The sequence below is a fragment of the Mustela nivalis genome (assembly GCF_964662115.1).
Source record: "Mustela nivalis genome assembly, chromosome: 6".
Classification (NCBI taxonomy): Eukaryota; Metazoa; Chordata; class Mammalia; order Carnivora; family Mustelidae; genus Mustela; species Mustela nivalis.
Genome location: NC_139025.1, coordinates 72,337,156 through 72,363,327, shown reverse-complemented (window position 1 = coordinate 72,363,327; position 26,172 = coordinate 72,337,156). Strand labels below are relative to the sequence as shown.

Here is a 26,172-nt window from a genome sequence, read left to right as displayed (position 1 = left end):
TAAGAACACCAGGTCAGATTGGGTCAGGTCCCGCCGACAAAGACCAGGCTCTGTCCTCAGGGAACCCTGTATTTTGAGCAGGCTGGTCTCAGCAGAGGTGGAGCGGCAGCTGAGCAGCAGGCAGGCCGTTCCCACTGCCTCCAATGGAACAAGGAAGAGGGATGAGGTTAAGTTGATTCCAGGGTTCTGCCCCCCTGTCTGGTCCATTTCCCCTCCTCTTCCTTCCCATAGGTCCCCTCCTCACCGTGGGCTCTCACATCCATCCCTGCGTTCCATCCTCCCTCAGCGGTCTCTCATTGCGCTGGAAGATCCGGACTGCAAGGGCACAGGATGGACACTCCTGCCACAGGTGAGGGGACACCAGGTTGCCATGCTGTGCCAGGCTCTCTGGATCTCTGTCTGTCTCTGGCTGACCTCCCTTTCCTTCTGCCCAGTTCCTTGCCTCAAAGCTGGGCTTGGCCTCTGAGTCTCCCTGGCACCTGATTTCTACCTGTCCTGGGGTCCAATATGTGGACGTTTCCACGAGTCTCTGTTTGCTCTCAGCCCGACGTTTGCTCACCCTCTGCCGGTCTCATCTCTGCCTCTGTGTCCTGCTCCGGGGTCTCTGTCCGCCCCTCTCTAACACTACTCCTGGCCTTGCCGATTTCCCTCACATCTGAAGGTGACCCAGGATTTCTTCACTTGCCAGGTGACATCCCCCACCCCAGCTCCTGCAGCATCTCTCTCCAAAGTTCACCCTGCCTTTCTGCTTCTCCACAGGTCAGCCCCCTCCCACCGGCGGCCAGGCTCCACCATGTTTCCTGCCTCTCTCCTCTGTCAAAGCTTGCGTTCTCAGGGTTCCCCTGGGTCTCCCTATCCTCTGTTGACTTCCTCATTGCTCCCCAAGTCCTTCCTAGGAAGAGAAGTGGTCCTGGGGTGGATGGGTAGAGGGGCCCACAAGGACAAGTCTGGGAGCCCATGGATCTTTCCAAGGCCTCCTCACTGCTTGTATCTTTTCTCTTTATTGGTTTCCCAGGCTCCGGGGGTCCCCAGTTTCTTGAGCTCCACCTCCCTCCACTGCCACCCTCCTCAGTTATCCCCTCTTTCTCTGCTTCCCTTCTCCTCCTATTCTCTGATTCTTCCTGGGGTAGGCCCTCTTCCTGGCTGCTCAGAGTGGAGGCTGAGGAGGAGCCTGGCTGGGGCGGCTATGTGGTTGGGTGCAGGAGATTCGGTCCAGGGCTGAGGCAGGCCTTCCCCGGTTCCCAGTGGGTGGCTGACAGCCCCATGCCTTGTGAGCTCCTGCCTGCTGTGGCCCACAGTGCCCGGCTTCCCTCAGCAGCCCAGGTGTGGCGGTGACTCTGGGAGACTGGGCTTGTTTAGTTGGGAGGAGGCTTGCTCCTTTCTCCACTTCCCAGCCCTCTGCCACTGCCCCCACTATTCTCCAAAGTCTTGCTTATGGGGGACTCTCCTCTCCACACTCCCTCATCTGCCTGCCTCCTCTCCAGATGGCCAGCCATAAATGGGCCAAAGATGCCCCATCTTCCAGCAAGCCCAGATGAGGAGGGTCTTGGGAAAGGAAGTTCCAGCAGGAAGAAGTGAAGGACAAGAAAGGAGTGCTGTGGACAGAGGGGGATCTGAGGGGGGTCTGCGGAGGCTGGGCTGAGGGAACAGTTCCGACTGTGGTGGGGTGGGGGCCCTGACCTCAGGGTGGTTGGAGACAGGGGTGGCTGTGTCTGCAAGGGTAAAATGGGCTGTAACCACAAATCCCTGTGCCCTCTCAGGGACCTGCCCTGGGCCGGGGATTGGGGGTCGTTTGCCCACACCTCAGAGGGCATCCCTATACCTCGCTCTGTCCTGGCAGCCCAGCCCTGGTTAGGGGGTAGGGTAGTGTCAGTCAGTGTAGGCTCATAGCAGAAGGGATGCCTGTGCTCTCAGCAAGCCTTAAGGGATTTTTAAATCTCCTTGAACCCCAAGCGTCTCTGGACCAGGGAGAGGGCTGGGAGTACAGGTGTCACCTGCTGTGAAGGAGACAAATGGGAGCACCTGGCCAGTTTGTCACTGAGGATACTCAGGGCCTCCAGGGCTACCCAGGAAGGCCTCCTTGGACTGCCTGCAAAGCAGCCCTTCTGCCCTTGGAGCCCCAGCCCCACCCCCACATTCAGGTCCCTGTGGCTGGCCGGCAGTGAAGAAGAGTCTGGAGGCCAGATCTTGGCTTAAGGGAAATAACTTTATTCTGCTTCCTCCAAAGGGGCTGCTGTAGAGGCTCTGGAACTGGAAGCTTCATCGGCACCCTCAGGACAGCGCAGATCAAGATGTGGCAAAGTTACTCCTCATTCAAGCCCTTTTGAAAGGACACAAAACCCCGGTTAGCTCTGGGGAGGTGCGTGTTGGGCAGACACAGGGGCAGTAAAAAGGGACACAGGGCACCTGATGGGGGTGGAGAACCTCTTAGGGCCTGAGGGAAGCCCCCAAGATGGTGAGAGATGTGTCCTAGGGGTTGGTGTGGAGGGGTGAGGACTGTGAGGTCAGCCAGAGGGCGCTGCCTGGGTGAGGACAAGGGGGTCCTCTGGGCTGTCCACTTTAGGGCTGAGTTACTGGGCTCTGGGCCAAAAGTAGTGGATGATGAGAGAAGACCCACAGTTGGGGGGAATTGGGACATAGTGGGACAAATTGGGGCCTTCTAGAGTTGCTGATCACCCTGGGCCTGGGATTTACAAAACCATTAAAAGTTAGAGCTGGAAGAATCTTAGACGTCCCCGAGGGCTGCTTTACCAGGCCCTCTGGGGCTTCAGGGTTTAATTGAGGGGGGGGGTCGGTGAATGAAGAGGAGGCCTCCCTGGCATGAGTGGGCTCTGTCTGAGGGGCATTGATGGTGGCAGGTGTGCTGACACAGTGACTAGTGAGGCCCAGGCAAGGCCCACCCACCTTGACGCCAATGTCACGGCTCTTGGCCCGCAGCTTGTTGACCTGGGACTCGGCGATGTCCGCCCGCTCCTCGGCCTCATCCAGCTCATGCTGCACCTTGCGGAACTTGGACAGATTGGTGTTGGCCTGTTCCTCCTGCGGGGGTCCGGGCACGGGGAGGAGGAGGTGAGAGGAAGCCAGAGGTCCTCACAGCCTCCCAGCCCAGGGTGGGGGTGGGGGAGGCTCCACAGTGTCCCTCCTCCAGGCTCAGTCCCTAGCAGGGTCGCTCACCGCCTCCTCGGCCTGGCGCTTGTAGGCCTTGACCTTCAGCTGCAGCTTGTCCACCAGGTCCTGCAGCCGCAGCAGGTTCTTTCTGTCCTCCTCTGTCTGGGGTGGGGTGGTTAGGGGTGAGGACAGCACGGTCATGAGGGGGAGCTTGCCCCCTCCCCCTGCTTGTTGTCTTTACTCAGAGTGAAATATCGGCACCCAGTTCTACTTTTTGATCCTCAGCAAACACTGGCGCTCTTCCCTTTATTTATTTATTTATCATTAAAAAACGATTCTATTTTTGATGATTTATTTCAGGAAAGAGTCTGGGGGAGCTGATGGAATCCTGAAATCCTGCACAAAACCATGCATGTTCGCTGTTCCAGGGAGCAGGCCCTTAGGGGTCCTGTGGAGGATAAACCCTCCTGTTCGGGAAGCCAGTGCATGATGGAAGTAATGCTGGGACTGCATGCTGAAATTTCCCGGGCTGCAGGGAAGGGACTCGATCTAAGGACATGTGTGTCCTTTCTGGACTTTCTGGGTTGGAACAGGAGTAAAATCTAATTAGGAGTCTGATTGTAGAAAACAAACCAGAAAGTTCTGAGATGTGTTGAATGACTTTGGGGTAGTTTTTGGTGTATTTTGGTGGTCATGGCCCCCAATCAGAGCTTGGTAACATACTTGCTTTCGGGGAATCTGTGCTGGGTGAGCTTTGTCTAGAGCTCTGGGTAGGTGTTGACCCCAGTGGACAGGCGGAGGGTGAGGTTGAAGGCAGAGTTCCCAGGCCAAGAGGCTCAGAGGTTGACCTCTAGCCAGGGGACAGTCAGTGTAGGACAGGGCTAGGCAGAGTGGAAACGGGGCAGCAGGGGGCTGCATTCCCACTCCTTGCTCTAGAGCAGGCTAAGAGAGAACAACACTTCATTCCTCTTGGTGGTATCATCTTAGCTTCCGGCCCTGGTGCAGGGGATCCAGCCAAGAGCAGCCCCCATGCCCGCACCTGGTAGGTGAGCTCCTTGATGCGACGCTCACTCTTCCTCATGCCCTTGATCGACTCCGCATTGCGCTTCTGCTCAGCCTCCAGCTCGTTCTCCAGCTCCCGCACCCGGGCCTCCAGCTTCTGCAGCTGCTTCTTGCCGCCCTTGAGAGCGATCTGCTCAGCCTCATCCAGCCGGTGCTGCAGGTCCTTGATGGTCTGCTCCATGTTCTTCTTCATGCGCTCCAGGTGGGCGCTGGTGTCCTGCTCCTTCTTCAGCTCCTCGGCCATCATGGCAGCCTGGGGGCAGGGGGGAGGTCTAGAAGAACAGGGCCCAGGGCCCCTGGTCCCTCCAGGATTGCCATCTGCCCAGACTGGCGTTTGTTTCCTGAGGCCCGCCCACCCGTGCAGCTGCAGGAGTCAGCTTTCATGGCACTGTGGCCTGGCTGGGACCCAGGGCCCTCGTTCCTGTCTTTAGTGGGGGGCGGGGGGGAGCAGTCACTCACATCGGTGATGGCCTTCTTGGCTTTCTCCTCGGCGTTCCTGCACTCCTGCACCGCCTCTTCTACTTCAGTCTGAAGCTGAGACAGGTCTGCATCCATCTTCTTCTTCTGGTTGATGAGGCTGGTGTTCTGAAAATCAAGGTGGGCAGAGCACAAGAAGCCCTGAGCATCCACAGGGGGCTCCCAAACCTCACCAGGCCGAGTCCTGCTGGCCGCCCTTTCCTCCAGGACTGTGCCTCAGGGTGGCTCACCTGGGAGTGCAGCAGCTGCACCCGCTCGCTGGTCTCGATGAGCTCCTGCTCTGCCAGCTTCCGAGAGCGCTCGGTCTGCTCCACCACGGCCCGCAGCTCCTCCAGCTCGGCCTGCAGCAGGTTGTTACGCCGCTCCACGATGGCGATGTTCTCCTTCAGGTCATCATTGGCGCGGACTGCATCATCCAGCTGGATCTGGGTGTCCTGCAGACCAGGAGGGTGGGCCCAAGAGAGCAGTTGGCCTCTGTCCTCATCAGAAGGCCATTAGGCTAGGCTGGGTGCTGATGGAGAGCCCCATGGGCTGGGTCGGGGGTGGGTGTACTGTAGGATGTCTCTGCAGGAGCTGGAGGGAGCATGGCTCTGGTGGGACACCAGCTCCCGGCTTGACCTCGTGGAGGCTAGTCCGTCTCCAGGTAAGGGGACTTGCCACGTCTGGAGCCTCCCCGTACCTTCAGCAAGCTCTGGAGACCCTTGACTTGCTTCTGGGCCTCCGCAGCCAGGCGGTTGGCATGGCTGAGCTGGATCTCCATCTCGTTGAGGTCGCCCTCCATCTTCTTTTTGACCCGCAGGGCCTCATTGCGGCTGCGCGTCTCAGCGTCCAGGGACGTCTGCAGCGACTCCACGACACGCAGGTGGTTGCGCTTGGCCTGCTCCATCTCCTCGTCCTTCTCCGCCAGCTTCCTCTCGATCTCTGCCTTGATCTGGTTGAACTCCAGCTGTGCCCGCAGGATCTTGCCCTCCTCATGCTCCAGGGAGGCCTGGCAGGGGGTGGGGCCAGAGGGTTGGAGGCTGACAGGGCATGGGGCCAGGGCCAGGGGTCTGCCCACGAATCACAGATACTAAGTGAGTTCAAGAGTGCTATTAAGTGGTTCAGTCAAAGAAGCAGAAGGAGGAAGAAGAACAGAGAATTTAAAAGAAACAAAAAATAGGCTTAGGAAAGGTGGTTCAGACCTTCACTGAGGAGAGCAAGCTAGGAAGACAAAGAGGAAAATGAAGAGAAAGGTGTTGCCAAGGAAACGCAGGCAATCAGGCACAGAATGTAAAAAATCCCGAAGTGGGAGGCAGAGGCGGAAAGGAGAGGGGAGTAGATCCGGGAAATCTTGTCTACAATTCCCAGGTAAAATGTCTGTGTGAAGGAACTAGAGTGACCTACGCATGCATTCATCCCACACTATTTATTGAGTGGCTGCTATGTGTCAGGCTCTAAGGATGGACTGGTGAACAAAATGGACAAAAGGGAGATGAGAACAGGGCCCACAGTCCAGGCCCCAGCTCTCCTCCCCGCCTCCCGACCCCATACACGCCCCGCACACGCCCCGCATACCCACCTCAGCCTCCTCCAGGGCGGACTGCAGCTCTAGCTTCTCAGCCTCCAGCTGTTTGCGGACTTTCTCCAGCTCGTGGATGGTTTTTCCACTGGAACCCAGCTGCTCCGTCAGGTCGGAGATCTCCTCTAGGGGAGGGGCCCGGGCCGCTCAGTTGGGGGCTGCCATGGTCCCCTGATGGGGGACGCCCCTCTTGGAGCCCCTGAGTGGCGCCACACAAGGAGGCTCTCCCCAGCCCCTCCCCGGCCTCTCCGGCCCCAGCGCACCCTGGAGGTTCTTGTTCTCCCGCTTGAAGGTCTCCAGATGCTCCAGGGACTCCTCGTAGGCGTTCTTGAGCTTGAAGAGCTCTGTGCTGAGGGAGCGTGCCTCCTTCTGCGAGGACTCCAGCTCGGACTGGGACTCCTCATACTTCTGCTTCCACTCGGCCAGGATCTGTGGGGACCCGGCTCACTGCACAGCCCCCAGCACCCCGCCCCCACCCTGGTCCTCCAGGGCCTGCCCAGGCCCCTCTGTGGGGCTCAGCCTCCTCCCCAGCACCCCATTGGCCCCCCAGGAGGAGGTTCCTGGCTTCCTGGTGATGCTGGCCTCCCTGTTCTGCCCCTGGTCGAGCCCCCCAGCCCGGGCCCACCTTGTCGAAGTTCCTCTGCTTCTTGTCCAGGGCCGCGGCGGCTGCGTTGGAGCGCTCCACGTCCACCATCAGGTCCTCGATCTCATTCTGCAGCCGGTGCTTGGTCTTCTCCAGTGAAGAGCACTTGGCGTTGACAGCCTCCACGGCCTCCTCAGCGTCCTGCAGCCTCTGGGCCAACTTCTTCCTGCCCGGGGCAGTGGCGATTTGGGAAATGGGACAGGGTTGGGTAAGATAGAGGGTGTAGATTTGGACAAGGGAAAACAATGTGAGTGTTCTAGAAAACAATCCTTGAAAACTCAGAAGTGTTGTTGGAGAAGCTGAGGAGAGGCCCCAGGGGGCTGAGAATTTGGCCAGCAGAGTGTCTCGGTGGTACGCTGTGAAGACCCACAGCACCGAGGAGGGCCCTCCAGGTGGTCTCCTCTGACCCTGGGCCAGCCTCTAGGCTGCAGACATGGAGGAGGCATGGGCTTCCACGGCCCATCCCACTTCCTCTGTCACAGCACCCTGCCCCTGGTGGGAGCACTCTGCCCTCAGACAAACCTTTTGTTCGTCTTATATTCGGATGAGAAACATAACGCGAGCAAAAAGCTTCCCTGAGAGGAGAAGGAGGTGGGGCCCTGGACTGGATTACTCCTGTGTTGGCGGGACCTGGCCAAGCGTCCATCCCCGGTGAGGAATCCCCCCAGCATCGGGCTGGGGTGCGTCCTGCCTTCAGAGGGGTCTCAGCGAGGGGTGGGCTGCCTGGGGACTCACTTGGCCTCCTCAAGCTCCTCGGTCCTCTGGATGGCATCTGTCTCGTACTTGGTCCTCCACTGCGCCACCTCTGAGTTGGCCTTGGACAGGACGCGCTGCAGCTCAGCCTTGGCCTCTGTCTCCTCCTCGTACTGCTCGCGCAGCAGGTCACAGTCATGCCGCGCGGACTGGAGCGCGTGGGCCAGTGCGTTCTTCGCCTGCGGAGGGGTGGGCACAGGGAGGAGGTCTCAGCTTTCTCCACAGTACACCCCAGTCCTCACCCATGTCCTCACTGAATTTCTCCCTCCTCCCTGGGACCTTCTCCAGCTCTAATTCCCCAGGGGATCTGGAACAGTCTACAGAGGACTGGTAACAGAGAATATCCATTGGGTGCTGCACTGTTTACATGAGTAACGCCCAGCACTCCTTGCTTCTCGCTACAAACGTCAGTATCAACCTCATCCCCATTGCCAGAGGAGGAGGCAGGGGCTCAGAGACGCTAGGGGGCTTCCTCAAGACTACCAAGTTCTCAAGGGCATGTTAGGATTGGAGCCCTGGCCTTTTGAAAAGGTCATATTCTTTCCACCTTTTTGCTCACAAGGAAAGTGTCCAAAGAGGCTCCAGTTTCGCTTCTTTCTCCAGCTTTCAGACCATCTTGCTAATCCCAGGACCCAGTGGGGCAGTTCCTGCATCCCACACCTACGCCCTGCCAAGGCTGCCATTCCTCCCTAGTGTGTTTCTCTCCTCCCCCTCACTTGCCCTTGACCAGGCGCCCCCTCCCCCAAGAAATGGCAGCAGAAAGGCAGAGGGCCTCAGCCTGGGCAACTGATTTAGGAGACATGAGCTAGGCCCTGGGCTATTAATCCATTTGGAAAATGGGAGAACAATGGAAAGACAGCAAGCCTCATTCTTGGGACCTGCTCCCTCCTGGCCTGGGCCAAGTGGCTTGAGTCTGGGCCTCACCTTAACTTCCTCCTCCAGCTGCCTCTTAAGGTCCTCCAGTTGCTGGGTGTAGGTGAGCTTGCCTCGGGTCAGTTGGGAGATCAGTGCCTCCTTCTCGTCCAGCTGCCGGGACAGCTCACCTGGAGAGGCACGAAGGCACACTCAACTCTGGAAGGTAAGTCACCCCTCCCGATCCCCAACCATTCCCTTTCCCCTTAGGTCCCATTCTCTGGAGAGAGGTGTGCATGTGTGGGTCTTGGTGTGGGTGCATGCGCATGTGCGCACGTGTGTAAGTGTCTACCCAAGGCTGGTGGCTCGGGCAGTCGGGGGAGATGGGGCGGGGCTCACCGTTCTCGGTCTGTAGCTTGGCCCGTTGGCTGGTGAGGTCATTGACTGAACGCTGGGTCTCCTCGGCCTTGCTTCGGTGCTCGTTCATCTGGTCTTCCAGGGTCCGGCACATCTTCTCCAGATTAGCCTGAGGGGGAAAGGGGATTCACACAAGGGGGCCTTGAACGGTGGAAAGGGATACAGTTAAAGAAGTACAGAGGAGAGGCATGGACGGGAGAGATTTGGAGAACAGAGTGGATGAAGGGAAGTGGGATATGCAACTATCAGAGAAGAGAGGAGACACAGACACAAAGTGAAGGTAGATGGAGATAACTGCGGGTGAGGATGGTGAGCAGGCCGCCCACCTTGGCCTTGATGATCTGCTCCATGTTGGAGGTGACGTCGTCCAGCTCCAGCTTGAACTCGCTCTTCTCCTTCTCCAGCTTCTGCTTCACACGCTGCAGGTTGTCGATCTGCTCGCTCAGCTCGGCCACGCTGTCCGCGTGCTTCTTGCGCAGGGCCGCCGCCGTGGCCTCGTGCTGCAGCGTGGCCTCCTCCAGGTCCCGCCTCATCTTCTGGAACTCGGCCTCACGCTTCTTGTTCATCTCGATCTGCACGGATGTGGCCCCGCCGGCCTCCTCCAGCCGCTCGCTGATCTCCTCCAGCTCCCGGGACAGGTCTGAGCGCAGCTTCTCCACCTTGGCCCTGGCCGTGCGCTCGGCCTCCAGCTCCTCCTCCAGCTCCTCGATGCGAGCCTGGCCCGGGACACAGAGGGCTCAGACCCACTGCCTGGAGCCCTCCCTTGGGGAGCGCCCACCCCACAGCTCTAGAGCATTCCTGGCCTGTCTGGAACAGCAAGTCTTTTCAGTTCTACCAGCAGAGAAGTAGAAATAAAAGGATTTGGAGGAGATGTTTTGGATAGCTGAACTAGCCTTCTTTTAGGCCAGAACTTTATACATTTTCTATTGGAAAGAAAGTGGCTGAAGTTGACTATTGAAGAGGGACAAAGAGACCTGTGTTCTAAGGATATTTTAAGCAGTTTAGTGGCAAAAATATTAAAAGTTTAGCATGAGAGAGCCATGTTTGTCTGAAGCCCTAACATGGTGTCTGCTCTAGGGGTAAGAATCAAAGCCACAGACTGTCAGGGCTAAAAGGATCTTAAAAGCCATTGGTAACAAGGGAGGACACAGAGATCCAGATATCTAGAATGAGTTCCCCACAGTTGCTAGCTCAACCAGAGCTGAGACAGGAAGCCAGGGTTTCTGTGCCCTATACCTGTGATATTTTTCAGGTCTTTTCCTATGTCATCCTTGGATCACCCAGCCCTCCTCGGGGTGCTCCCTGGGTGTACTGTGATAGTTCAAGCTCTCCCTTCATGGACCTATAGCAAGTTCCTGTAATGCTGGGGGGAGGACATTCTGGAGAAGGGGGTGGAGGAAGCTGATGACCTGCCCAGGGGCTCCAGCCTAAGCATCCCAAAGCTTACCTGAAGCTCTTTGAGCTTCTTCTGCAACTGGCTGCCCAAGGCCTGCTCGTCTTCAATCCTCGCATTGAGGGCGTTCAGCTCGAAGTCCTTCCTGGGGGGAAGGAGGGAGGGTAAGATGAGGAAGGTCCGTTGGGCAGCAGGAGGACTCACCAGTACTTGGAAACGGTAATACCAAAAAAAAAAAAAAAAAAAAAGAAGAAGAAGAGCAGGATTTCATCAGAAAAGTAGTGTCTGAGGCTGATGTAGGGTCCCTGAAAATGTACCACATGTTGAAGGCCTCAAGTCTAGCAAGAAATGTAATGGGCAGAGGACCACAGGTGGGGTGACAACACCTGGGTTCTGTGGGACTTCGTCTCTATGGTCCTGTAGAATGACGTCATTGGACCAGATGGTTTCAAAGGCCCCTTTTAGCTCCAATGGCCTTTAATTCTATCACCATTACTTTGGGTTGTTGGGTTAGCCTTTCTGAGCCTTCATTTCCTCTTTGGTAAAGTGGGCCTCAAAATGCCATTTTTAGGAGGTGGTTTGAAGATCCTTGGGATCATGTACTCCTTCATTCATTCAGCACCTGCTGTGCCTGAGGAAGTGTGAGGGCTCCTGGGTGGACACAGGCCCCAGGAAGATGCAATCATGATGACTCTCAGAGGCTTTCATAGTCCTGACCCTAGAGCCCCATAAGATCCTTAATTATCCAAAACTACCCTGCAGGCTGTTTCTCAAGTGTGGGAAGTGGACCTGTACATCTTGGTAGGACTTGCAGTAAGAACTGGATCCATGAGTTAATCAGATCCCTGCACTGCTCAAGAGTGGGGGCTGCCCCATTTCTCTGGGGTCCTCAGGGCTCTCTGAGAAGGACCTGAAAGGCCCATCCTGAGAGGCTTTTGTGTGGAGCCCTCCTCGGTGTTAAGCAACTGGTCTCCAAGTGGTTAACCAACTGGTGTGTAGAAGGAGGAAAGTTATGAGTTTCCATCCTTCTCCGCTGCCCAACAGGAAGAAAAGGCTCGAGGAATCCAGGTTAGACTGTTTTGCCAGGGAGGACGGCAGGGCACTGCTGCATGTGTCTGGGGGAGGAGAGCCCTCTTTCTGAAGGCCTCTGCCCATGGTTTTGCCCCCACTTTCGGAGGCTGTGTGAGGCTTGCAGCCTCTGAGGGTGAACAAATTGGGACAGCTTGTACTGTCATAGGTGTAACAGGCTGCTGAGCTAGGGAGGAGGAAAGGTGCCAGGGAGGGGAACACGCTACTTTTTCAGCCGCTCATCCAGCTGCTGTTTGTCATTCTCCAGGTCCATGATGCTCTCCTGGGTCAGCTTCAGGTCGCCCTCCAGCTTCCGCTTTGCTCGCTCCAGGTCCATGCGCACTTTCTTCTCCTGCTCCAGGGATCCCTCCAGCTGGTGGGGAGAAGGAGCAGTGTGCCCCGTAAGACCAATCATCCTGATTTGGGGATTTGGAAGCTTAGTCACTCCAGATTTGGGGAATCCTAAGACATGTCCGGGACTTGGAAAAGCTTTCCCAGAGTGGGCCAAGGGACTATGAGAGCGCCCAGCTTGGAAGGATGCTCAGTAACTATTTGATAAATGATTTCATGAATGACTGTATGACAAAACCCAAAGCTCCATTCATTCATCCAGCAGTATCCTGCAGGAGTGTGTTAGGCACTTCAGATGCAAAACTGAATCAATCCAAGTTCTCACCTAAAGGCACTTACAATGTTATGGTTGAGACAGATACTTCGATAATGATAACATGGGTGATAAATGATCCAATGGAGATATACCCAGAAAACTATCTATGGAACAATGACCACTGAAGGCCAGATCCTGCTTAAAATATTAGAGGTCACAAGATCCTCAGAGCCTCACAAAATTCCCAAAGAAATATGTCACATTCTTACTTGATAACTCTCTAGACCCTGTGGTCTATAAAGGCTTGAACCTAAATTGAAATAAGGAAGTCCATCTCTATTGTTGATCATATCAGTGGGATGAGATACATAACTCATAGTGATCACCCTTAACCTTTTCTATTCTCCAGTCCCCTACTAGAAATGTATCAGGGGAGGGAACCCTCCCCAATCCCATCCTTCCAAACACGCACACCCATACACACACACGGTATATCTAGGTCCTGTGACAATCTACTTACATCATCCACTTGCTGCTCCAGCTTGACCTTGGCCTTGGTCAAGGTGTTGACCTTGTCCTCTTCAGCCTGAAGATCGTCTAGGGCCTGCTGATGGGCCTCTTGCAGAGCCTTCTTCTCCTTGGTCAGCTTGGCAATGATCTCATCTAGCCCAGCCATTTCCTCTGTCAGGTTCTTCACCTGTGGATCAAGAATCCCTTCCCCTTCAGGGTCAGAGGTCATTAGCCTGGAGACCTCTATGGGGATGTCCAATGCCAAGGACCAGAACCACACTATGGTCTAGAAATCCTAAGACCTGGGCTAGAGCCAGAAGAAGCTGCCCTCACCTTGTTCTCTGTTGCATGCTTCTCCTTCTCCACCTTGGCCAGCGTCAGCTCCAAGTCATCAATGTCCCTTTTGAGCTCAGAGCACTCGTCTTCCAGCTTGCGCTTCTTGGCAGTGAGCTCCGCATTCATCTCCTCCTCATCCTCCAGCCTCTCAGTCATCTCCTTCACCTTGGCCTCCAGCTGGATCTTGTTCTTGATCAGCTGGTCACAGCGCTCCTCTGCGTCAGCCAGGTTGTCTTGTTCCTGAGGACAAGGCACAGAGGGGAGGCTTTTCAGTGGGTGGGGTCCTCACATTGCCAGGTTTGGGGAGGAAGAGGCTCAGCCTGTAGGAGGGGAGCTCCAGGATATATCCAGCTGAGAAAAACCTCAGAAGGATGATGAAGGGAAGGATTTCAGGACAATGTGATGGGAACATTGGGTGATGGAAGCAGAGAGGCTCTCTGCCTCTGGTCTACTTCACTGCAGGAAAGGAACTGCATTTACTGATGCCAGCACTTTACATATTTACTGTCTGGTAAGATGGGCAGCTTCATCCCTAGTCCAGAGATGAGGACATTGAGACTCAAAGACAATGCATGGTTTGCGTAAGTTCAAAAGATTATTGGGCTGTGGATCCAGGTTGAAACCAAGTGGAAAGCCAGTGTTTTTAAAAGTTGGTTCTTTCCCCCTTCCCTTTTGTTCTCTAGAGGGACCCCCTTGGAGGACTTTGGAGTGTTGATTCCAGAAACCTGTGTCTGTGAGAGGACAAGGTGAGCCCTGGGTGGGGAGGTGCAGGAGGCGTGGGGAATGTTGGCTGAGCAGGACCGGTGAGCTAACAGAGGTCCAGGAGCCTCACCGCCTGCACTTGGAGCTGGAGGTCATTCTTCTCCTGCAGCAGGGACACCATCTTCTCCTCCACCTCCTTGCGGCGAGCCTCTGACTTCTCCAGCGCCTCTTTGATGCGCGCGAACTCCTCCTTCATGTTGGCCATCTCCTTCTCCGTCTCTGCGCTCTTGAGCAGCGGCTTGATCTTGAAGTACAGCTTCATCCAGGGCCAGTTCTTGACCCCCATGAAGGCCCGGATGTTCCACTGGATGATCAGCAGGGAGTCTCTGCAGGGGCCCAGCAAGAGGGTGGTGAGAGAGTCCCAGCTCCTTCCTGTCCTGAAGCCCTGACTTGTAAGTAATAGCTCTCCCTTCCTCTCTGATGCCCTGGCCGTGAGGCCCATCCAGGGTCCATAGGAGCCCCTTCTGCTAGTCTGCTTGCTTCACATCTTGGTGAGCTTTCCTCTGACACTGCCCCTGAATCAGCCTGAACCTTAGATGGCCAGGAGCCTCCTTTTGAAGCCCTCACCTGCGTTCCAGCAATTTCTTATACTCCATTCTGGAGAGCACACCCCGAGACTGGGCCTGGATGCGGGTGATGATGCGGCTCAGCCTCTCATCCCGCATCTCCTCCAGCAGCCCCAGCAGCCCCGCCTTGAAGAACACCTGTGGGCCAGCAGTGGGTGGGCCGGGAGGGGAAAGAGGAGAGGTTGCTTTTAAGCAGTGTAATACCCTAGGAAAGAACTCAAGGGAGGAGGCCAGTGACAGCTGGAGCTGGGACAGGGGCACTGGATGGTCCAGGGGAGGGGGAGAAGGCATTTCAGAGATGGTCCTAAGATGACTGGTAAAAGGGAAGGAGCTGTGAGGTGGGGACCCAAAGGACAGGAGAGGTCTCTCTGTAGTCAGCTCGCCTCCTCCCTTCACTCACCTTGGTGTGGCCGAACTTGTACTGGTTGTGGTCAATGTCCAGGGAGCCCAGCAGCTTCTCTGCCCCTTTCCTGCTGTCAATGAACTGGCCCTCGGGGATGGCTGCTGGGTTCAGGATGCGGTACCTGGAGAGGGTGGTGCCCCGAGTCACTCACGTTCTGGACCAATCTGCTCTGCCCACAGCACTCAGGGCCACCTGTGGACTTGCTTCCCCACCAAGTCTTCCCAGGCTCCCCCTGCTCCCTGAGCTCTGGGGAGCCCCCATACCCACCTCTGCCGGAAGTCCCCGTAGAGGATACGGTTGGGGAAGCCCTTCCTGCAGATGCGGATGCCCTCCAGCACACCGTTGCAGCGCAGCTGGTGCATGACCAGGGGGTTGTCTATCACCCCTGCAGCAGTACGAGGTGGGAGAGGAAGGTGTGGGGAGAGTGCCGGGCTAAGCCAAAAATTCTGGGCTCTGATTCTGGGTCTGCCTCTCACTAGCCAGCAACCTTTGGGAAAATCCTCCCCCCCCCTTAGCTGGACTCTTAAGAATAACCAAAGGTTTTCCCATTCCTTCTTTTACGTTGTATTTATTATCATAGGTAGTTGCCATTTTCTAGAGAAGAAACTAAGCCCAGAAGAATTAAGGCACCTCACCAAGGTCACTAAGCTGACCAGAGCAGAGCCAGGCCCCTGAGGAACTGGAATTCCTAATCAGTCAAAAAGGATAAACAATCTCTATATGTCTCACTGGGGGTTGCGTGCTATGAGTCAATGCCCATGAAAGTGACCCCCTTGAGCCACGCTGCAAATACGGGGAAATGGGGAGAGACTAGTCTGCCATCTCAGGGGGGACCGGAGGAGAGTGTCATTTGGAAACCACTGAGGTGGGGGATTAGGAGATGGCTGAGGAGTCCCTGTCCCCAGGGCATGGGGCATGCAGCCAGCAAGGGGCTGGGCTGAGTTTCGGACCTCACCTGGAGACTTTGTCTCATTGGGGATGATGCAACGCACAAAGTGGGGGTGTGTGGAACGCAAGTTGGTCATCAGCTTGTTCAGATTTTCCTGTGGCCCAAAGCACAGGAGGGAAAAGTAATGCAGGTGAAGGAGAGAGAAGTACGGAAGGAAGGGAAAGAGAGAGAGGATGAAGGAATGGTGGGGAGGACACGGAGGAGAGAGAGGTCAGAAGGACAGAGGGAAGGGGAGAGTGAGATGGGAAACACAGAGAGAAGAGGCCACCAGCAAAGAGGGAAAGAATGGAGAGGAGGATAGACAAGGAGGGAAAGGGGCCACAGGGAAGGAGGAGACAGAGAAGTCAGGCATGGGAACGGCGGGAAGGAGCAGGGCTGGTGGGTGCTGGGGAGCCATGCTGGGCTGGGGCTGGGGGCACACGCTTACCCTGTGCACAGCTGACACGGTCTGAAAGGATGAGCCTTTCTTGGCTTTGCCTTTGCCCTTATCGACAGCTGTGGGAGGAGAGTCAGGGAAAATGACCTGAATGGACGTGTGGATGGAGAAGAGGCCTCCATCACGGACTCTCCCTACATCCTCACTTGTATCTGACCTCCAGGTGAGGGTCTTTACTATGTGGGGCCCAGCTTCTCCACCCCATTCTATCTCACTGAGCCTGTAAACCTTAGGGCACAACCTGACACGGAAGGGGTCAAGTGTTGCAATGAGCTTGCCTCAGGACCATGGTAGAAACCCTGCTCCTTAGTCCCCAGGGTTCTAGTCTCTACTTACGTGCGTCAGCCCCCGCATAATTGGCAAACAGGTTGCTGAGCAACTTGAGGGAGGACTTCTGGTACAAGCCCACCACCGTCTCATTGAGCGGGTCTTTGTTCTTCTGCAGCCAGCCCAGGATGTTGTAGTCCACGGTGCCGGCATAGTGGACCAGGGAGAAGTGGGCTTCCTGCTTCCCCTTGACATTGCGTGGCTTCTGGAAGTTGTTGGACTTGCCCAAGTGGTTGTCATAGAGCTTGGCCTTGAAGGTCATGTCAGTGGCCTTGGGAAACATGCACTCCTCCTCCAGGATGGACATGATGCCCATAGGCTGAGGGTAGAGGGGAAAGCGTTACTGAGCATGCTTCATGCGAATGCAAAAGCATCCTGCTCTAAGCTCAATATTTGCTTATGGTGATGCCCCTTTGGGAATTAAGGTAACAGGCTCAGATTTGAGTGCAGTTATTTACCGACCTACACCTGTTCATGCCTTCACAAGGTGGAAGACTTTGTTTGCTTTCAGAGGGACCTTTGTGAAAGTCTGGGGAAATGAATGATATGGATGCTTTACACAGCACTCCATCGTCCAGATCCCTGCCTTGGGGGAGCTGAAAACAGGTGTACTCTGATTCCCTGCCCCACACTCAAGCCAGGTCAAACCCAGGCTGTTAAACACACTGGTATGGGAGGATTCCTGGAGCTGCCCATCCTCCCTGTGTCCATTCTCAAGCCCCTGCGACCTCAGCTCTCCCTGTGCCCCCCTGTCCTGGGTGGTCAGGACACAACAGGGCTCGGGATCCAGAGCATGTTCCCCAGCAGGGTGGGGGCTGCCTTTTAGACAGGGGCACTCAGGTATGGTGTGAGTGGGGAATTCAGCCACTCTGTCTGGAAGGCCAGGGGACGGGGACACAGGCAGCAGGCTAGGCAGCACCTTCTCAATGAGGTCGATGCAGGCCTGCAGGTCCATGCCAAAGTCAATGAACTCCCACTCGATGCCCTCCTTCTTGTACTCCTCTTGCTCCAGCACGAACATGTGGTGGTTGAAAAACTGCTGCAGCTTCTCGTTGGTGAAGTTGATGCACAGTTGCTCAAAGCTGTTGAACTGCAGGGAACAGGGGCGGAGCGGGTCAGGCCCGCAGGGATCTGAGCAGCACGTGTGGTCCCCCCACCCTGAAGTGGTTTGACCTGGCCTGCCCAAGCCCAGCCAGGGGTGTGGCCAGGCCCCTGCCCTGTCGGGCCAGTGGGGAAAGGTGCTCCCCTGGAAGACAGGACGAGGCATCAGCCTTTTCCGAGATTGGCCGTGATGGTCACAGGTGGGAACGAGTGAGTCACCCTCCCCCCTCCCCCAGCCCCTGCGCATGTGTGCCTAGGCTCCCCCACTCACGTCGAAGATCTCGAAGCCGGCGATGTCCAGGACCCCTATGAAATACTGGCGTGGCTGCTTGGTCTCCAGGGTGGCGTTGATTCTCGTCACCATCCAGTTGAACATCTTCTCGTACACGGCCTTGGCCAGGGCCCCGATGGCATATGATACCTGGAAGTTGAGCGAGAAACCAAACGAGCAGATTAATGCAGAGACTGAAATCCAAAGCCCTCCCAGAAGCCTGCCAGCCCCCTCCCCACTTATCTTCTGAAGATGACCCACCTGCTGGACATTCTGGCCCTTGGTGACGTACTCGTTGCCCACTTTCACCCGAGGGTGGCACAGCCCCTTGAGCAGGTCGGCTGAGTTGAGCCCCATGAGGTAGGCAGACTTGTCAGCCTCTGGAAGGAGAGGGCAGGCAGCCAAGTTGGCACAGGGAGGACTCCTCTCCAGATGCCCCACCTGCCCCCAGCATACCAGACTCCCACCTTCAGTGCCATCTGGCTCAGCTTGCTCCTCTCGCTGTTTCTGTTTGAACTTCATGTTTCCAAAGTGCATGATGGCACCCGTTAGCTTGTACATGGAGTTCTTCTCCTCTGGAGTGAAGCCCAGCACATCAAAGGCATTCTGTAGGCAAACCCCATATTGGTGGACCCCAGAAAAGGAAGTATGGCAGGTAAATGAGATCCCTCTTCAGCTGAAGAGAGAACTTCTCTCCTGAATCCCTGTAGCTTCTGAGACTCCCATACCCAGTGTGGAACTCCAAAACCAAGTGCAGGAAAGTTGCACACTGCCCCAGATCTGGCATCAGTGGCCACATCTGTCCTTTGGAGGTGCTCTGGCCACCCACTCATGTTTTTTACTTTTGTCTCTCTTCTCGACCCTACACTTGATTCCCTGCTTAAACCTTCTCTACCTGTCTATATCTAGTCTTCACCTAATAGGCTGCCCCCATCCCATGGCAACTGCATGAACCACCCCCCTTCCCTTGGTGATGCTTTGCTTCTTGGCTTGTCTGCTTCTCTGTTTCAGCCCTTTCTGTTTGCTCAAACGCCAAATACTGGTCACCCCATCTCAACATACCCATTCCCCAACACATCCTGGTCATAAGGCATGTTCTGGCCCTTGGGGAGGGTCATACCACGTTGAATAACAGATAGCATCTCAGCTCTCCTCCTTAGCCAGGGAACTGGCCTCATTTACCCCTCTGCCAGTGCCCTCACTTCTCTACCAGGTTCTTACCCACTTACATCAGTGGCCATGAGCTCCTCAGAGTCATCGATGGAGGCCACCGTGGTCTCTCCTTGGGAGATGAATGCATAATCGTAGGGGTTGTTGGTGATCAGCAGCATGTCTGGGAGGAGAAGATGGGTTGAGGAAGGGGCATAAAAGCCTGGCTCTCACTGGGGTTGCCTACCACAGTACAGGGCTTGCAGGAAAGCATATGACAAGGCTGACTGTGGTCTCACATCCCACAGAACTGAATCCAGCAGTGCCATAAACCCAGGGCATGTCTGCAAGCAGCCGCAAGCAGAGGGGACCAGGTTACCATGGAGATAGTTGGTCTCGGTTGGTAGCTCTGACTCACCCAGCAGCTCAGGTTTTTTGTTAGACAGGATTTGGTAGAAAATGTGATAATCTCTCTCTGCTTTCAGCTGGAAAATAACTCTGGATTTTTCCAGAAGGTCTGTGAACAGTAGGGGGAGAAGAGGGAAAGAAATTTGGGGATTTAGGTACAAGGAAATAGAGGAAAATGAATGATAAATGTAGCAAGTAAAAGGCAGAGGAAAAGAGAAAGACAAAGAGAGAGACTCTCGTGTACGCATGAAGAGACAGAGGTGGAGAAAGAATAGAGGAAGTCTAAGAGGGAGATAAGTATACAGACCCAGAGACAGAAAGAGAGGGAGAGAGACTAAAAGGCAGAGGCCTAAAGAGAGACATAGATAGAGAGACAGAGAGAAGAGAGGGATAGGGTGGGATTGTGATCACATAGAACAAGGGTGAGCTCAAGCCGAATCCTAGCAGATTCATGGCACTCACAGGTCTCTATGTCTGCAGATGCCAACTTTCCAGTTGCCCCAAAATGGATTCGAATGAATTTCCCCTGGGGAGATTGAGGAGACCGATGATGAGTTGAGGCAAGGCTCGTATGTGACACCAACCCTCCACCAACCCAAATCCCAAATTCAAGGTCAGGGATCACTCACGAAGCGGGAGGAGTTGTCATTCCGGACGGTCTTGGCATTGCCAAAGGCCTCCAGGGCGGGGTTGGCCTGGATGATCTGGTCCTCCAGGGTGCCCTGCAAAGATCAGGAAGGATGGTGGGTGAGAGGCCTCCCCCTCCCCTTTTGCAGTGCAGGCCCATGGAGGACAACAGGCCTACCTTGCCTGGTGTCTGATCCTTCTTGCTCCGATCCCCAATGGCAGCAATAACAGCGAAGTATTGGATGACCCTCTTGGTGTTGACTGTCTTCCCGGCCCCGGATTCCCCGCTATTGGGATAGTCAGAGCCTCATTAGGCAGTGAACAGATGCAGTTCATTGAGACAAAGAAACCTCAAGTCAGGAGAGAGGGTCTGGTCCTACTTGACAGTGGGAGCCCCAAAGCAAGAAGCACCCTGACCACACGTGGGATCAGGGGGAGCACCAGGAAGGGTGCCACAAGAAGTTGCCGGGTTTGGGCAGAAGAATCTTGGTCTTAGCTAGGCAAGGTCAATGTGAAGAGATGGGCCTTGGCCCTTTCGGCAAAGAAAAGGTGAGGCTGGCAGAATGGGGAACGTTACTGAAGGGAAAGATGAAAGAAAACGGGGAGGGGATGAAGACACAGTGATACTGGGCTTATGGATAAGTGAGTGATGAGCTGGAGGAGAGTGAGCAAAGGGAACGGGAGAGGGAAACTCCAAGAGGGGTGGGAAGCAGAAAGAAGTGGGGAAGGCAAGGCAAGGGTAAAGGCCACAGAAGAAAGAGAAGCTGGCACAAAGGTGGAGGGAAATGAGAATTGTGGGTCCATGCATGGGGGCTGGGGTCCTTGATAGGGGCTGGGGTCAAGAGGGTTCTGAAAGAGAACGGGTTAGGAGCTACACTCACGTGATCAGGATGGACTGGTTTTCTCTGTCTGTTGGGAACAAGTAGGAAGGAAAAATCAGGAAACACACAGGATGCTCCTGCCTGGCATCCACCCACGCTTCTCCCGCCCCACATCCCGGCCTCCCTCCAGGCACCTACCAGTTGCCCAGACCTACTGTGAGTCCCTCCACCCCCACACAGATCCCAAGAAAACCCTGCCACCAAGTCCTGTCACCTGTCAGCATGTACTGATAGGCGTTGTCAGAGATGGAGAAGATGTGGGGCGGCGCCTCGCTCCTCTTCTTGCCCCGGTAGGCGGCCACCACCTCGGCGTTGTACACCGGCAGCCACTTGTAGGGATTGACGGTGACGCAGAAGAGGCCCGAGTAGGTCTGGGGTAGAGAAGGAGGGTTGAGTTGCTCATGATAAAGAGGGAGGAACAGTGGGTTCTCGAGTTAGAGAACAGTGCCAGGAGGGGAAGAAAAGGGAAGATCTACAAAAGCACTCAATCTGAGGACTCCCGGCCTTGGGGGTGTTAGAACTGAACCAGGGATGCAGGGCCACGGACAGCGTGCAGTAATGCCTGGACACAAGGAACGGAAACCTGTGGCTCCAGCAGGTGGGCCTCTGGGGACTGGGAAGCTACTCGACTCAAAGGGCGTCCTGGATGGCGCACTCACGTAGATCATCCAAGAGGCGTAGCGCTCCTTGAGGTTGTAGAGCACAGCGGGCTCATGCAGGAAGGTCAGCATGGCCATGTCCTCGATCTTGTCGAACTTGGGAGGGTTCTGCTGCATCACCTGGTCCTCCTTCACGGTCACCGTCTGCAACAGCCCCCATGCAGGACCCACGGTCAGCCCTCCCTCTGCCCGGAAAGGAGTAGGGCGAGTTCTAGGACAGCCGTGTTCAAGAGAGAAGGATGGGCATCACAGAGAAGATAGACAGGATATTGGGAATGAGAAGGGCTGTTTGGAAGCCGTGGATCCCTGCCCCAAGAGGGGGAAAGCAGGCTGTCCTCAGGTCTGTGTGGGATGGGTCCTGGTGGGAACTTCTCTGTGTACCCCAGCTGCGGGAGGGGGTCCCAGGAGGGCCTCTCATGCCAGCCCTGCTACCTACCTTGCCATTTTCGGTCTCAGCGGTGACTTTGCCACCCTCTCGAGACACAATTTTGGCTTTGACGAACTCCTCTTTGTCATCGGGCACAAAGACATCTTTCTTGAGGTCAAAAGGTCGGGTCTGGGCTTCCAGCCGCTCCTTCTCTGACTTGCGCAGGAAGGGGGCAGCGGCCCCAAACGCGGCCATCTCCGCGTCCACCATTGCTGCGCCTGCAGGGGGTGGGAGTCAGAGAAGATGCCAGATGCCCTCCCTTCCACCCAGCCTCCACTCCCTTCCCCAGGCTCTCTCTCCTTCAGTGGGAGCCCCAGAGCCTAGCACTCTCCTTGTGAGTCAGGAGCAGGTCACCTTGCATCCCTTATTCTTTGAGCCGATCCACCAACCTGAGAATAGCCTAGCAAACCTGTCAGGGCAGAAGGGGAGGCTAATGTTTGTTCAGCCTGGGGCTCTCCTAGAGGAGAAAGGAGCATTCTGGGCTTCTCTGGGAGCAGAAAGCTAACTACGTCCATCTCTAATCCTTGTCCCTCCCTGACTCTTCCCTGGTCACAGGCAAAGGGCTCTTTGTTGCCAAGATACACTTCCCAAGGCAAGACAGAAACTAGAGTCCCATAACCTGGCTTTGAGGCTGTCATGGCCAATCTCCCCAGATTCCCCCACACTCCATCTTCAGCTTTCCTTACCTTTGGCTTCTCAAAGGTGTATACTAAATGAAAGGGGCTCAAGCCTGCAGGGGACCTGGAAAGACGGAAGGCTGTGTCAGGGCCACCTCCCCGCTGCTCCCTGGCTCTGCCCTTTGGCACCCACCACGCCCCCAGGCCTGAAAACAAATGGGAAGTGGTGCCAGCTTCTCTGGTCCTGTCCACTGTCTGGCTTTCCAAACACTGTGGCCCTTTCTCCTGAGCAATAATTTTAACAGTTTCCTGATGTCTATTCCTCCTTCTCCCACCTGGGAGACAGTCCCATCCTTGCCTACACTCAACTAGTGAAACTTGCCTACTTGGAGCCACAAGAGAAACAGCTACTGGTCACATTTGTTCAGCGCCTTACAGTCTGCAAAGCACATTTATGCATCTCTCACTCAACCTTTGCCCCATCCTACGGATGAGGAAATCAGGGTTAAGGGGCTCGCTTGTCCGAAAACACATAATGAGAAGTGGCAGAGCCAGGCGTTGAACCCACGTCTCATGTCTCTCCAAAGCCAGTTCTCTTCCATCCTGCCCTTGTTTGTCAGACAGTCTTGGTGGACACTCTCAGAGAGGAGACCCTTGTGGGCGTCCTCTCATTGACACACCCACCAAATGCCAAATGCCCTCCACATGCCCTCTGATGAACACGCGTGTGCGCTGTTCTGGGGTAGAGAACATGCCTCACATGGACACGCTTCCTTCCCATACCTCCCTGTATGTCGTTATGCCTTGGCAACAGACACACACATCAAGTATGTGTACGGTATAAATCAGCACAGATCGCTGTATAGTCCCAATTACACAAAGACCTGAAGCAGGGCCGCCTGGGTGCTGCAGTGGGTTAAGTGTCCCACCCTTGTTTCGGCTCACGTCATGATCTCAGGGTCATGAGATCCAGCCCTGCATCGGGCTCCATGCTTGCTGCCGAGTCTGCTGGAGATTCCCTCTCCCTCTCTCTCTGCCCCTCCCGGCCATTCATACTTACTCTCTCTCTCTCAACTAAATAAATAAATCTTTAAAAAAAAAAAAAAGACACACAAAACACCGGGAACGGCCCCACCATGTGCCTGTGAGCCCCTTTTGCAGGGTGTACACAGGCTGCAGGAACCTCCACTCTTGGATGCGCGCACAAACATCTCCATGTGCATAGATGCGGGTAGTTACCCACGACAGACCCCCCCACACAACTAGCTTCTAAGCATATATACTTGCTAAGTCATCGTTCTTCACCATCCTCTTCTCCCTCCCCTCAAATGGACCAGTTATCCTCAGGCATGATCATAAATACGTCTCCCCCTACGTACTACTGTATCTTAATTAGGCAGCGTAGTACACACCTTCCCTCACCCTGCATTGAGACTATGCATGCTTGTACACAACACACACACACACATACACACACACACACATACACACATACACACCTCTGATGCATAACACATTCTGGTCCCATATGCTCAGATATAGACTTTCACACACAACACCCCCCTCCCGCACTCCCAGGGCACCCACACTCATGTTTAGACCTGCACTTGTGTGCTCAATGATCAGACCTGGTACTCTGCAGGAAGCCCTGCATGCACTTGCTGTTCCTAGAGGAGCCCCTTCCTAAAGCTGGGGCCCTCTTATCCCAGAGGAAGACCTCTTGCTCGGCACTCCTACCTGAGAGCAGCAAGGAAAGACAGAGCACAGGGGAGAGCTGTGGAGCTTGACCTGGTCAGGAGCCATATATATCCGGCAGCAGGCCCCCCACCCCCACCTGTACCCAGTCCCTAGCCGGATTTAGAAAGGGCTGTTGTCACTAGAAGCATTTCCCCCAGGCTCCCCCTCCTTTCCCCAAAGTGCTCCCCACCCCACCCCACCCCCCCAGCTAGGAAACAATTGGAAGTGGTCGTCATTGTTATGGCATGGAGTGTGCAGGGTCTGAGTTCCAGGGGGCGGGGATGGCTCAAAGTGTAGCCAAAATATCTCCCAGGCCAGGCTTCACATTCCATAGCTGGCAGTAAAGGGGACTGCTCAGACCACCATGACCTCAGGCAGGCAGGGTCCTGGCCCTGCCCCCAGGACTCTCCTGGTCTCTGACACAGCTGCCCCTCTGACCCCTGCCCCCTGAGCTGGCCCAGCCCCACGTGCAGTGTCCCCTGTGCTTCCTGGCCTGGGTCCTACATCCAACAGTGGGATGGGAGGTGGTGAGGGTCAGCAGCAGCACAGGGGTGGGGCAGAGTTGGGGGCATGGTCCCCGGGGGAGGGCGTTAGACTGGGGCAGCTGGAAGGAGGTTTCCCAGCCAAGTGGCAAGAATGACCGGGGAGCTTAGAGATGGGGACTCTGGCTTGGGCATTGATTTCCTTGGACCAGCTGGGCGGTGTGTTGAGGTCACCGAACCTCAGAGCCAGGCAGGCCATTCGTTAGTCCTTCATTTTATGAAGACGGGAAGTATCTTTTCTGAGGTCATGCAGCTAGGCAGGGCGGCAAGGTTTAAGGCAGTTGGGGGAGCTGAGCAGATGAGGCATGGAGGCCAGCGTGCAGACGGAGGGCTGGAAGTCCAAGGAGGCAAGGACCCGCTGTGCTCAGAAGGCCGACCCAGGTGCTGCCTGATGGTCCTAGAGGAGACCCCTGCAGGACTCATTTTCCTAGCTCAGCCTTCAGGTACTGAATGCTCTGGTCCAGAGCCAGACACTACCTTCTTGGAGACCTGGATACCTAGATAATAGAGCTGCTTTGAGCTAGGAGACCCCCGAAGAAGATAGCTGCTGCCTGGCCCACCTGTCCTCTCGTGTTCTGTGGAACAGTCTCTCCCCAGCGGGGGGAAACTGGAGTCCTGGCAACTGGGGCAGGAGAAATGGAAAAATGTCCCCCTTTCCTGCTGGCCTTAGAAACAGCCACCAAGGAGGTGAGGAAAGGTGGCTAAAGCTCAGCCCATGAGCACAGAATGTAACTTAACGCCACCCTCTTCTAGCTACTGCGTGTGCAAGCTTCACTGGCTCCGTGTCTAAGCAACCACAGAGTGCTTTGCTTTGAAATCCCCTCCTTCCCAGCAGCTCTGCAGCGCATGCGGATTAATCCATCTGATTAGCTGTCAGCTTGGAATGAGAGTGAGAGCGCAGGCCTGGGGGTTGGGGCAGGCAGAACAGGTACATTTTGAAGAGGAGGGTAGGCACAGCAGGGAAGGATGAATCCAGTGGGGGCCCCAGGCGAGATGGGATGCTGCTTGGTAACCCAGGCACAGTATGAAGGCCTTGAGCAGCTGTGGGTTGGGGGGAAGGGTGCAGGCAAGTGGAGGGTTGATCCCCAGCCACAGGGGCAGCAGGACAAGCTCTGTGGGCCCGGAGCAGACCCTCCCAGGGACTGAGGAACTAAGCCCACTAGTAGAGACTTCAGGGTTTGGTGACAAAGGGTAAAACCCTCTTTTTATCCTCCCCTTGCAGCTTCCTGAGCCCAAAGCAGCCACCCCTGCCTGGTTTCCCAGGGCTCAGGTGCAGATGCCAGTGACTAATAGGCACAAAGGATGCCAAGCCCTTTCCTAGTCTGCGTCTTCACCCAGGGCCAGTCTCCTTGGCCATGGAGTTGGAAAGCCTTTCTTACATTTAGGAGATCCACTGAACTGTGTTTCCTTCCTCTGGATTTGGGGGGCCCTGACCTATTGGAGTTACAGCCTTACCGTGGCCCATGGCTCCACAGCAGGCTGGATCTTACCACCCTGCTGCTAAGCTCTTTGTCTCATAGCCCCAG

At 55.6% G+C, this 26,172-nt stretch overlaps 1 protein-coding gene across 2 annotated transcripts in view; it reads right to left on the bottom strand.

Moving 5' to 3' along the window:
• LOC309867496 (myosin-7) overlaps positions 1–24,178 on the bottom strand; it is a 51,203-nt gene extending 27,025 nt beyond the window's left edge. The window contains exons 1-40 of one of the 2 annotated variants that reach the window (XM_082736409.1): positions 24,105–24,176; positions 22,437–22,491; positions 21,760–21,968; positions 21,324–21,467; positions 20,879–21,035; positions 20,665–20,692; positions 19,962–20,070; positions 19,786–19,878; positions 19,619–19,682; positions 19,167–19,265; positions 18,829–18,932; positions 18,067–18,205; positions 17,861–17,979; positions 17,600–17,749; positions 17,147–17,317; positions 16,237–16,546; positions 15,892–15,959; positions 15,471–15,558; positions 14,783–14,900; positions 14,513–14,636; positions 14,114–14,250; positions 13,617–13,872; positions 12,782–13,024; positions 12,459–12,635; positions 11,559–11,704; positions 10,318–10,408; positions 9,197–9,586; positions 8,853–8,979; positions 8,526–8,644; positions 7,584–7,780; positions 6,831–7,014; positions 6,469–6,634; positions 6,206–6,330; positions 5,327–5,635; positions 4,878–5,081; positions 4,630–4,755; positions 4,148–4,423; positions 3,175–3,270; positions 2,905–3,039; positions 2,188–2,320 (exon numbers count right to left, since the gene is read on the bottom strand). In XM_082736409.1, coding sequence (XP_082592535.1) covers positions 2,303–2,320; positions 2,905–3,039; positions 3,175–3,270; positions 4,148–4,423; positions 4,630–4,755; positions 4,878–5,081; positions 5,327–5,635; positions 6,206–6,330; positions 6,469–6,634; positions 6,831–7,014; positions 7,584–7,780; positions 8,526–8,644; positions 8,853–8,979; positions 9,197–9,586; positions 10,318–10,408; positions 11,559–11,704; positions 12,459–12,635; positions 12,782–13,024; positions 13,617–13,872; positions 14,114–14,250; positions 14,513–14,636; positions 14,783–14,900; positions 15,471–15,558; positions 15,892–15,959; positions 16,237–16,546; positions 17,147–17,317; positions 17,600–17,749; positions 17,861–17,979; positions 18,067–18,205; positions 18,829–18,932; positions 19,167–19,265; positions 19,619–19,682; positions 19,786–19,878; positions 19,962–20,070; positions 20,665–20,692; positions 20,879–21,035; positions 21,324–21,467; positions 21,760–21,960 — 5,808 coding nt within the window. In that variant the 5' untranslated portion in view covers positions 21,961–21,968; positions 22,437–22,491; positions 24,105–24,176 and the 3' untranslated portion in view covers positions 2,188–2,302. Of the gene's footprint in view, positions 2,321–2,904; positions 3,040–3,174; positions 3,271–4,147; positions 4,424–4,629; positions 4,756–4,877; positions 5,082–5,326; positions 5,636–6,205; positions 6,331–6,468; positions 6,635–6,830; positions 7,015–7,583; positions 7,781–8,525; positions 8,645–8,852; positions 8,980–9,196; positions 9,587–10,317; positions 10,409–11,558; positions 11,705–12,458; positions 12,636–12,781; positions 13,025–13,616; positions 13,873–14,113; positions 14,251–14,512; positions 14,637–14,782; positions 14,901–15,470; positions 15,559–15,891; positions 15,960–16,236; positions 16,547–17,146; positions 17,318–17,599; positions 17,980–18,066; positions 18,206–18,828; positions 18,933–19,166; positions 19,266–19,618; positions 19,683–19,785; positions 19,879–19,961; positions 20,071–20,664; positions 20,693–20,878; positions 21,036–21,323; positions 21,468–21,759; positions 21,969–22,436; positions 22,492–24,104 lie in introns of those variants that run through there. The other variant, XM_082736407.1, reaches the window with a different exon arrangement.
• Positions 24,179–26,172: the final 1,994 nt, after the last annotated feature.